Source organism: Silene latifolia, chromosome 4, assembly GCF_048544455.1.
Source record: "Silene latifolia isolate original U9 population chromosome 4, ASM4854445v1, whole genome shotgun sequence".
NCBI classification, from domain to species: domain Eukaryota; kingdom Viridiplantae; phylum Streptophyta; class Magnoliopsida; order Caryophyllales; family Caryophyllaceae; genus Silene; species Silene latifolia.
In genome coordinates this window covers 6,433,619-6,445,897 of record NC_133529.1, presented here as the reverse complement: position 1 = coordinate 6,445,897, position 12,279 = coordinate 6,433,619, and the positions used below count along the sequence as shown (strand labels likewise).

General features: G+C 40.3%; 1 protein-coding gene across 2 annotated transcripts; it reads right to left on the bottom strand.

The window, feature by feature from the left end:
- Nucleotides 1-3,386: 3,386 nt before the first annotated feature.
- On the bottom strand, nucleotides 3,387-10,119 carry LOC141652743 (T-complex protein 1 subunit beta). 2 transcript variants are annotated; one of them, XM_074460335.1, is made up of 12 exons: nucleotides 10,001-10,119; nucleotides 9,863-9,911; nucleotides 9,708-9,764; nucleotides 9,525-9,590; nucleotides 9,304-9,415; nucleotides 8,515-8,643; nucleotides 7,591-7,662; nucleotides 7,384-7,499; nucleotides 6,516-6,592; nucleotides 5,776-6,261; nucleotides 4,647-4,965; nucleotides 3,387-3,745 (listed from the first exon to the last, which is right to left on the bottom strand). In XM_074460335.1, the coding sequence occupies exons 2-12, from the start codon at nucleotides 9,866-9,868 to the stop codon at nucleotides 3,593-3,595; spliced, it is 1,593 nt and encodes a 530-aa protein (XP_074316436.1). In that variant the 5' UTR covers nucleotides 9,869-9,911; nucleotides 10,001-10,119; the 3' UTR covers nucleotides 3,387-3,592. The 2 variants fall into 2 exon arrangements, with proteins under 2 accessions (XP_074316436.1, XP_074316437.1); XM_074460336.1 differs by lacking the exon at nucleotides 10,001-10,119 and having other exon boundaries at nucleotides 9,863-9,970.
- Between the last annotated feature and the right edge of the window lie 2,160 nt (nucleotides 10,120-12,279).

Sequence of the window (12,279 nt, the reverse complement as noted above, 5' to 3'; positions counted from 1 at the left end):
CGATGCGTGCTTGGCCTTCTTGGCCGAAGGGCACATCTCCTCGTCGGCCAGAAGAAGCGCGGCGGTAAAGGTCGTCTGTTTTCTCTTACGGACAAGGGGAGACCCCTCCTCCTCGTCAGAATCATCCCCATTAGAGATGTAAACGATCTCCACCGTCTCCTTCTGAACAGGGGGGATGGGGGGTGGAATCGATGTCGGCGCCACCACCGCCGAAGACTTTGTTCTTCGCGTACGGCGCGGCACTTGGCTAACGACCCTCGCCTGGGCTTCCACCGCATTCAAGCGTCTCAGCTGCTGGTCCATAAGCTCATTCGGCGACGTCCTGCGGTCATGGGTAAGAGCCTTGGGATGCAATTTAGCAACGGTCTTATCTTTGTGCGGCCCATTCTCCGGAGGATATTCTCGACAGTCCTAAAAGCGGTCCGCAAAGGAAACAAAGCAGGAGTTAGGTGGAAGAAATAAATCAAAGTTCGAAGAACAAGAACATTGAGAGCGATGATGGGCCTTGCACCGACCCCACTCACCCCGCGCTAGGGCAGGTATGAGACCGACATAGCAAAGCGGCTCATCCTGAAGAATGATCTGCGTCGGGGGAATCCATCTTCTCGGCACCCCACTCTCATCCGTCTCAAAGAGCCTCATCGCCAGCTTCTCATCCGCGTTAAGGTAGACACAGCTGGCATCCATCTTGAGCTTCTTGTATGAAACCCACTTGTCACGCTCCGCCTTAGTCTCGCACCGCAAATTAACCGGGTGCTGGAAGGAGCGAGGCGGCGGATAGTCATCCGGACCTTAACGTACACCCACCGATCCCTCCAGTCCTTGCGGGAGGTAAGTTTGTCAACGAAGCATAACCATGCTCCGTTTGCACACTTTCGTACCATCCGACACGATTAGGTCGATGGCGGAGATAATGAAGCCGGCGGAATAAATTCACTTTATCGGGGCCTCTCCCTTGAAGAGACACGACCAAAAAACCGACTATGGTCCTCATGGCCAACGGGTGTAGTTGGGCAACGGCAACGTTCATGGCTCTAATGATAGCCATAACGTACTCATTTAGCGGAAACCGGAGCCCGTACTCCAAATGCCGCATGTATACACCAGTATGACCCGGTGGAGGACAACAGACCGCCTGACCCTCCCTAGGAATAACGATCTCGTACCCCTCGCCAAAGGAGAAATGGTCCTCGAAAAATCTCTCGCCGGAACAACGGGCAAGCTTATGGGTCCAAGCATAGTCAAGGCGGACCTTACAAGCGTCGCCGTGATCCATAACACGCTGCCTCTCCTCATTAGGGCGAGCCTTTTCAGCATCATCACCAAAATCGTCATCAACCTCATCGGAATCATCCCATTCCTCCAAAACTCGAGGATCAACTTCAGGAGAAAGAGACCTAGGACCCCCCGGTGCAGAAGTACTAGCCCCGGCGTCGACAGAAGACATGATAGCAATAGTTACTTAACAAAATAAAGAGAAGAAGTTTGTTTATTTACCTTGAAGAAAAACACTCGCCGGAATGACAACTGAGAAAATTAGAAGACAAAGAACCCTTGAAAGTTTAGAGGAAAATTTTAGAGAATGAAATTGGTGGCCAATTTCACGGGATAACTGCCCTATTTATAGGGAAAAGCCCATGAAGAAGGACCAATCAAAGAACAGCCAATGAAGCGTCAACCAATCAGCGTGCAGACACGTGTCGGACATGCAACCACGGGATGTCAATCGTTGCAACAGTTAGACGTCAATCAATGCAACAGTGACCAAGCGTCTTCAACACGCCTATTCATATCTCCTTGCCTACTCACCTTCCTCAAACAAATTCCCAAGCATCTGCTCTCCGCCGGCCACATAATCAACCAAGCTAAAAAGCGCCGGCTACGGGGCAATCAAAAACAACCGGACTCTCAACCCCGGTCTCGGCCGGCGTCACTTTCGTCTCCACATCGGATGCCCTTTACGCATCCATGTGGAGGGGGATATGTACGGCCTAAGAAAGACCAGCCGAGGTAAAAGAAGCCGCCGCAGAAGAAGCCGTCGAAAAATTTTTTACAAATTACTTGCGCAGAATATACGCTCAAACATACATCGGAGCCCATACCACGGCATAGACTACGGCTGGGGCAAATTGATGGGGCATATTGCGCACCGCGACCAAGTCAACATGATTGAGCAAGGTCAAAGATATCCACAAAGAAGTCAACGACTTGGACAATCTAGCCGATCTGACCCATCTACCACACTGGTCTCGGCATGGTAACCCGCCAAATGGACACATATCCGCGTACTCATATCCAAGACCACTCGGCGGTGAGTCAACAGGTCCGCCGGCCGCCATAGGTCCCTCGGCCGAGGGGTAGATCGCTTTCCACCGCTAGCCACTTGGCCACTTGGCCACTACGTGACAAAAGGTGAAAGCCTATAAATACTCCTCAACCTTCATTGAGGAAAGGATCCCAACTAATCCACAGCTAAACCTAAATACACTATTCATCTGGTAATATCTTCCTTATCTCTCTACAATACACATTCAGCCAAGTAACAACTTATCTCTTAAGTTTACTGACTTGAGCGTCGGAGTGAGTACGCTTGGCACAAAGCCAAGCCCCGCCGTTCATTGTTGCAGGAGAGGCCGTGAGGAACGATTGAGACCAAAGGAGAATCCAACTCAAGACATCATTCAACAAGCCAAGGGTGGTAACTATACTTGCTCTGGAATTACGCCCGGAACAATAACAAATACGGAGTATAAATATATTCTATCTTAAAGTTTTAAAAGATAAAATGCATATTAAAACATACTCCTTATATTGTAATTTTTAGGAAAATAGATTGTCTTGATCCAAGGGGTTGACATCTTTAACTCACAATTACAAATCACTCCAGATTCAGATGTTTTTCACGAGTTCAAATCGAAATAAACAAGTTTTTTTTACAATTGATTTAAATGGCAACCTTTTTACACTGACTGATGAATCGATAAGATAAACAATTACTGATCAACTGTTTGCTCCAAGCAACACTAATGTTAAAACGTTATAGAGTTGACGAAAGCAACTGAGGAAGCAGCAAAGGCACCCCGTGTCATGGCAATAACAATTAGTCTTGCTGAACACGGGTCGGAGCAAGTAACGGGTAATGTCACTCACAAAACGGATAGGGGGGACAAGGTGGGGGCACCCCCATGTGCTTCCCTCTCTCCTCTATTTGGATCATTTGTGAGAGGAAATGGTATCCGTTACTCCAAAGTGACGAATACGTGTCGTCTTCAATGAGATTTTGTGTGGCAATAAAGAGAAGGAAAGAAATTAACGACAAAAAAATTTAAAAAAGTTCGCCCTACACAAATGGGTTACTCTGTGTGAAATGCACGCAAGGCTGCAGGTGACCTTCAAAACTTCAATATCTTAAATTACCACACTATCATTACTTGGGAAATTAAGCAGCTAAGAGACCAAAGCAAAGTAAATACACAGGGCAGAAAACCAGGATCCTACATTGCCTTCCTAAAACAACTGGCAAAAAAAACAACAGTCCCGTGAGTACAAAATCTTAAAACTCCATTGTTACATATCTCAAACAAGAGAATACTCAGTGTCCCATTCGCTCCTCTCTCCTCCTTGGTGCACATCTGATAATTTCATCGACCCTGAGAAGCCCCTCAGCCGCCTCTATGGCCGACAATAGGACTGCCTGCTTCACTTTGAATGACTCGCAAATTCCCAGTTCAGACATGTCTCCAACCTGCAAATATTTTAATTCATAGATATCAATCACATTCACAGCAGGAATATCTGTGTGTGCAGTGAGACTCTTATACGTGAGACCAACCATATTCTTGTATCCCTTATTTATGGCTTGGCGGGTCTCAAATAAGTTGTGATCTTTGCAAGGTTGGAATCTTGACATCAATCAATCGAACAATCATGAAAAAATTATCCAATGCAGGGTTGACGATTTCATAGTACACCAGATATGAATATGTGCTACAGATATATAGATAATGGACCCTCATCTCATATATATATTAAACTAATCTTTTTTTTTTCCACATCTTTAAGTTTCAAATATTTTTTTTTCTCGATTTTAGGTTTTCAATCTTTATGAAAAGCAATTAATTTTTTTACTAAATATCACTTTAAATTGTTAAAATTTAAAATTTGGTACAAGATTTGTTTTTGGTATAGTTTGGGATATATGTGTGCGTGTGCGATTATAATGCAAAGGTTAGATTATAATTATTCAGGTTAAAAGGTCGGGTTAAACCGTTAAACATGGAAGACTTCACAGAAGTTAGGTTATGTCTAGGCTTAAAAATGTGCAATTGTCAGGTAAGGTACTCACATCCTTGAGTACCGTGTCGGACAAGGTATAACACTGCTATGACCCCTTAATGGAACAGTCAAAAGTAACATATTTTGCTGTTACAAGCCAACAAGGCAAGCATAACCCCATGTCTGAATATGAGCAGAAAATGTACGAGTATAAACCAATAGCAGGAAGACACTAGTACATATTCGACTGCCACGCACACCAGGACTCAAGTTTCTACACGGGACTATTTCCTGAGTTTTGGACACGGATGTGGGGACCAACCGACCAACACATGGAATCAGAAGTGAAGAGTTGAAGTAAAATAACTTACCATTCCAGTAATTACGTCTATTCCAGCAGAACTGTTGCCTTCCTTCTGGTGCTCTGCGCGAAGTTTTGAGATTAACTCAGCGCTGTCTAGCCCTGCATTATCAGCAATGATTGTTGGAATGGCCTGTAGTGCTCGTGAGAAAGCTTCAATTGCATGAGACTTCTTGCCAGGAGTCTTCCTAGCCAGTTCATCTACCTCCTTTGACATCACCATTTCAGGCCATCCACCTCCAAACAATACCCTGCTGTCATTCACTGTCTGAGATAGAACACATAGAGCATCATGCAAAGACCTTTCAGCCTCATCAAGCACGTGTTCACTGCACAGAGAGAGTAGAAAATAGTCAGCTTAGGAGCCATTCACAAGTTCAATAAGCATAGTACCAACAAAAACATTGCTTGCCACAAAAGAACAAAGAGCACATGTAAATATACATGAAACAATCATTAAAGAGCAACATAAATCCATCGAGTAAGCTGTAGACCAGAAAGCAAAGGGATAGAAACCAGAAAGAACTTTAAGAAATTTCCATCAGAACACAGCTAAGCTACATCAGTCATCAAGATGAGAAGTTTAGTCGGTTGTTACATGATTTCACTCGTCCTCTCACAAAGACAGTTGCAACAGCAAAAATATTTCGATTTGGAGTATTCAACAATGATCATAGATGAGATGTTACTAGGAAAAAAATTGGTATCGCCACCATAGCAACAAAAACATTGCCCCAAAGCTTTTGGCAAGGTAACAGCAGTTAGATGTATGCAATCTTATCTCTATATTAATACAATACAGTGAAGTTTCTTAATGAACCACAACGAAAATTGCGGCCACATTGACTAACGACTACATCAAAATTTAAGAAGAGTTCAATGAGCTATTTTACAAAATAATGGTGAAATGACCCCAATGGAAATAAATATACAATCGTTTCCTCTTCTATGCAAAACACTCAACAACATAGTGACATACAACAAACACAATAGTTCACTTGAATAGATGAATGTAGTCATTTTTCTAACTACATTGCTTAACTGCTCCAGTCTTAATTTTTATATATATGTTTTTTAAGATTGTAAAGTAAGAGAAAAATACCATAACTCAGATGGATAAATAAAGTGTGTTGAAGTACCTTGCTCCTCTCAATACGATAGTACATGCCTGTCCCATCTCAACACCAGAGAAATGAATTAACTTATCTTCCCCAATCATAATTTCCTCAATTAGCTTGCAATGTCCAAGTTTCACTGATTCAGGATTATCAAATGTTGATGCAATCTCACCACCAGTAACAAGAGCGAGGCGCTCAATACCATCAAAATCAGCATGCTCAATGGCAAGAACTCCAGCATCAGCAAACAGTTCCTCTGGAAAATTGTAGATCAACTGACGATTGACAAAGCAATTAATTCCATGACCTATAATCTTCTTCACTTTCTCTCTCATCTTATCCTTTTCTGCCCCCTCAATTTCTGCAACCTTAGCCATTGAATCAACACGTACACGCGCCCCATAAATCTTCACCTTATCAGTGTCCATAGCTGTGTTTGCAACTAGAATATTCGCGTTCTCTATACGTTTTGGTTGGCCAACACCAATTTTCTTGTCCAAAATAAACCTGCAACATTTTATACCCACCAAAAATAAATCTTCCAAACAAAATAAGCGACTACACAAAAGAAAGCATTCACCAGTATAACTGAATTCCAATCACATGTTGATTCATTAGTAATTTATCAGCCTTTACAGCACCAATGAAGTACACAAGTCAAAATTGTTAACAGATCAAGATCAGCAACAACTATACCAAAACAACTATCCAGAAACATTAGGACTTTCATTCCAGCAACCAGCTAGGGATATATCACATACCCTTCATCTAAAAATGAATCTCTCAGAGAACCTCCAGGCTTCTTAATGATTTGGATGGACTCCAAGTTTGTGCTCCCCTGAAAATTGCAAGGTATTAGAAAATAAAAAGATAGAGAAAAGAACTTGGAATACAGCGAAAATGACACTAGTTCAAATGAAAAAAAAGTAGATGTAGAGACCTATGTACTTAGACTAGCCAATTTGTGTCGTGTGCGACAAGGTGTAGGGGTGTCTGACACTAGAATTTCAGGTTTAGGACATGGGGACAAAGTCAAACAAATGTTTTAGACACATGCGCACGTCTTTCTTTGGAAGCAGTCATACTGCACATGTTATAAGATATGTTTTTAGTTGTAAGCTGTGTTCATGACGAGAGATAAGTTATAGGACATGTTTTTAGTTGTATCTGTGTACAGAGAGAGACATACTGCACATGTTATAAGATCTCGGCCAAACAACATTCGAACAAATAGAAATCAACCACCCAATGAATAAGGAAAATGGTAATAAAACAACCTCTCAAAGCAACTATTTTCAGCACAATAAAGTAGCAAACTGACAATGTCTCATTATTAATAAACAAGGGGAAAGACCCACATGTCTGGCCGTACCAACAAAGTTACTAAATAATTACTTGGCAAATCTAATCTACCAAAGAACTCACAGACAGATTGCAGAAATCAACAAGATATGTGGAAATGACTAACCCATACCCCACATATCTTTGCTTTCCTAGTAAACGATCAAAAGCAAACGTAAAGATCATGTTGAGCCAGAGGGAGTATATTCTTGTAACCAGCAAACACCTAAAACTAAAAACAACTAGTACTCTTAAGTTTTAACGACCATATGGAATAGAATTTATCACCTTCAACCTCATCACTGCATCAACTGCCATGTCTGCAAAGTGTTCCTTGTCTTGAGACAATATTTTTGAGCTCAATGTAGTCATTGCAATATTCATCAAGTCTGACCTGAATTTCTCTGCATTGTACAGGTACAAGTGTGTCAAATATATTTCATGTAGGAAAGAAAATGAAGGCATATTCCTTAGAGGATGGCAAGCAGTCAATACCAGCATCTTGCTTATTGTCAACAACCTTGGTCAACAATGCTTTATGAGCACATTCAGCTGCCATTCTATAACCTGGACAACAAAAGAAATAGGTAATCAGTAAGAAAGATATGTAAGTTCGAGCATCATATAACAAGGCTTGGGCACAATGACATTTGTAGCACAGGACCATTATTATACAGCTTCCAACCAATCAGAACACGGTAACATGCGAGATCAAGTTTCCCCTTAAAAAAGATATGATGTGGCCATAACTGAAGTCTCTCACTAAAAAGCTATATTATAATAAAGACTCTCGTGTAAATTTTCTACATCTCAAGCCTGGATTTCATTTTTTTTCCTGAAGATCATGATGATGCACTAGGTAGAATTTGGGGGAGAAAAAGTTCACGATAAAGATTATAACAGATTCACAGATAAGGCCCTACCTTCTGGCTACATGACTTACATCTGACCTATTCAACACTCACATTAGACATTGTACATGTGACTACAAGAGTAAGAAATTGAAGAAAAACGAGGTCTCTTCCAGAACCGAGGAATGCGGACATGTTGATAGTCACTAAAAGTGATTGGCCCTTGAGTGGAAAGGCAAAAGGGAGCTGCAGTGTCAACTCCCCCACTCCCACTCCCACTCCCACTCCCATAAAAGTAAATTCCTGTGAGATTCTAAAGATGTAGTCCATCTCAGCTATTCATCAACACAAAATTCATATCTAGAGTGATGGTCACAATGACTGGTGATTATCACATACATAAGTAAGCCAACTACATTGGAAAAATTTAGCAAACAAGTCACTCATGAGTGTCATGACGGCTATTTGACCTGGGACAACCTTCACTCATACAAAACGTTTTTAAAAGCTTCAGATAACTGTCAGAATGACACTAATGTAAACAAGAAACCGAAATATATCAACCTACCTGCTATAATGGTCATAGGATGAATCTTCATTGCAACCAACTTTTCGGCCTCTCTTAACAGCTCTCCAGCCAGAACAACAACTGATGTTGTCCCATCACCAACTTCATCATCTTGTGTCTTTGAAATTTCTGGTTTCATATTAAGGGTAACTCGGCGCAAAATCCAAAACATGATATTCACAATGGTAGGTTCATTAAATAGATTACACTCCCTTGTATGACAGTAACTCCGTTAAGCAAGAGTTGATTCTTTAATTAAAAGGGACACGATACTTGAGTCCATTTTACAAATTGCTGGCGGTCACGTTTTCAGAAGGATTGATATTTTCTCTCAATTGATTAAATTATTGAAACAGTTAGATGTTTTCAAAATATCTTGACGGATTACAAATTGAAATGTGCCTTCCATATTTCCAATGGAGCCAAAGACTCATTACTCTTTGGTTATGGATTATAATGGAATAAATCAAAATGGCTCACTAAAGTGGCTGCCCTTCTTTCTTTTGTGAAGTAGCGGTCCTTCGATGCAGTTCTCGACGCAATTTTCATCTTGGGTCATTCGGAAACAGCCTCTTTGTGTTGCTAACACAAGGGTAAGGCTGCATACATCCGACCCCCCCTACCCCGCAATTTGCGGGAGCCATTGAGGCACTGGGTAATGTTGTTGTTGTATTACAAATTGAAATGTGCCTTAACTACTACCCCTCCGTCTCAGTCATTTGTTTACCTTTGATTAAAATTACCCCTCACAAAGCAACGGAAACAAAAAAAAAACCATTATAAGGATACCAATAAGAACTTTAGCAGCAGGATTATCAATCTGAAGCGACTTCATGATGGTAGCGCCATCGTTAGTGACAGTCACATTATGACCCCTGCCAGTTGACTGCAAAATCTTATCCTAAACGAAACAAATAAATCCAGCATCACAACCCAATACAGCTTCTAAAAGTAACAAAATGTCGAAAAACAACATAAAAAATACGCATCAAGAATCAGTAGAGCAGTACCATCCCCTTCGGGCCTAGGGTTGTCTTTATCAAGTCCGTAATTGCAATTGCGCCAACAAATGTCGACTGGAGAGGAACCACACAGAAAAACCCTAACTAGTCAGTAAATGAGCAATTTATCGACAATAACATAGCGCGAGACCGTCTCTTAAAAGATTGACTATAAGAGAGAAAGGAACTGACCATCCGAGCACGATCGCCCTTCTCCTCAGATGCATCGTCTTTCAATATTCTATCAATCTATTAAGTGGATCGACATATTAATACGAAACGAAAACAGTATAGAGTAAAGAATAACAATATTATAAGGCGATAAACGGAGAAAACCCGATGCGTACCGCCATAATAGAAGTCGATAAAAATGGCGGAAAATGGAAACAATCAGCGCTGTACAGAGAAAGGGAGAAATCAAACAAATCAAAACAAGTAAGGAAGGGGATGTTGTTACCGGGTGAAATAGAGGAGAAAGTTTTTACCTAGAGAGAGAAGGTGAGCAACGGCGGAAGATGGTTAAGGAAGAGAGTAGTGAGAGCTCCAATTCGAAGATTCAAGTGACTACTTTAAAAGCCTAAAAATGGAGGGTGGTTTATACTTGTTTCAAAAAATGGGTTTCAACTTTCAAAGCCCTTTTAATCGGGTTTCCGGTTCGGATACCAAATCTTATACCTCGCACGCACGGGTCAATCAAGTCGGATCAATTTGGATCGGGTTAGTTCGAGTCTGTCATATTCTCATGTAGGGTCGGGTTGTTTCGGGTTTCGGGTGTTTTTCAGGTATGTTGGGCGAGTCATTTTCGGTTCAAGTGGGGCGGGTTATTTCGGGTTCGGATAATTTTTGGGCTAATGATTAAGACAAAAATAAGTACGGAGTAGAGTATTACCTATTTTTAGTTTAGTTTTGATAATTGATTCTTTATTTTTAACTTAAAATATATTATGTGTGTTTTAAATTAGTCATTTCAAGTATTTTTTTGTTCAATTAGAATTAGAGTTATATTTTGTGGGGTCATTTTTGGGTCGGGTGGTTTTGGAATGGGTCATTACGGGTAGGGCCAGTTCCGGGTCAACAAAGTCCGGGCCTCAAATTCGGGTTTCAGGTCACATTTGGAGGTTATAGTTCGGGTCAAATTTTGGGTCTTGGGTCAGTCTTTTCGGGTTGGGTCAATCGGTCCAAGTTGGTTTTGCCAGATCTACCAAATCTAGACCTGGCAAACAGGTCAGACAGGTTGAATTTCGAGTTAACTCGGGTCGAGTCATATTTCGCGTTTCAACCTGTTTCGGTGTGTTGATCAGGTCATTTTGGGTCAAGCGGGTCGAGTCATTTCTGACTTAATGATTAAGAGGGAAAAAAGTCATTTCAAGTCTTTTTGGGTCAATTAGAGTTAAGTGTTGTTGGGTCATTTTCGGATTTGGTCATTTTTGGGTCGGGACAGTTACAGGTCAAGAAAGCTCGGATCATTTTCGGACCTGGTCGATTCGGATTTCGGGCAAGCCTTTTCAGGTCAGGTCAATCGAATTGGATTGATTTTGTCAGGTCTAACCAAATCCCTTAAATGTTAGGTCCACATTCTTTCCGGTTGAAATTAGTTAAACTGAATTCAACTAAATTGAATTGAACTAAACTAAACTTGCCTACCATGAACTGAGAGTCGGTTTGGCAACACATTTTAGATTTTCGGGTACCTTTTTTTTTTTTTTTTTTTTACACTAAAATAGCTTTTTTGACAAAAAATTTATGTAACTTTTTTTTTTGTAAGTGTTTGACAAATAGTTTATTTGCGAAATAAGAAAATGCTACCTATAGTAGCATTTGAGATATCAAGTACATCATTATGGGTTAAATTCCCTTTTCTATATCTTCAATCTATAATATTTAATAATACTTCCTCCGAGTCGCTCATTTCTTACCTCTTTCCTTTTTCATGGTAATCGGATTTTCTTCCCTCTTTTCTTTGTTGGAAAGGTTTGTGTAGTCCAATTCATTTGCATGTGGGATAGAGTGTTTTTTGGTTTGTAAAATCATTTCTTTATTTTTTGTGCAAAATGGAAGGGGAAAAAATGAGCAACTAATGCCCTGTTCTTTTGGACTTCTATTTGCCTTTTAAGTTCAGTTCAGTTTCTATAAGTTCAGTTCAGTTCAGTTCCTATAAAGTCAGTTCAGTTCCTATAAGTTCAGTTCAGTTTAACTCTTATAAGTTTAGTTCAATTCAGCTCCTACAAGTTCAGTTCAACTTCTATAAGCTCAGTTCAACTCCTATAAGCTCAGTTTAAACAAGTTCATACAACTTATAATAACTACAAACTCATACCCGTTTTCTAATATTGACAAATTGAAAAAAAAATAGTAAACTTTTCATTTAAATCAATGCAAAAAAAAATCCAAAATTAAAATTATCTAATACACATTATAAATAAAAAACAAAAAAAAAATGACCCTTATAATTTGTTTATGCTAAACCGCCTACTCGTTAGTTATTCACAAGTCCCCCTATCTCATTAATATTTTTACCTTTATTTCACCTATACCTCATTAATCTCAACAGATTGAGACATGTCTGAAATAAAGCGTAAAGAAGATATGTACAAGGTATAAAATAACATAGTAAAAGACATTTAGCAAGACAATGAATTCGATGATGTTGGATCTACGACAACAATCTCACCCAAATTACAATCGCCATAATCGTACACTAGTTAAATGACTTAAATCTCAAGTATGCATGTATCATCAGCACATTTTATTTTGTGATTTTAAT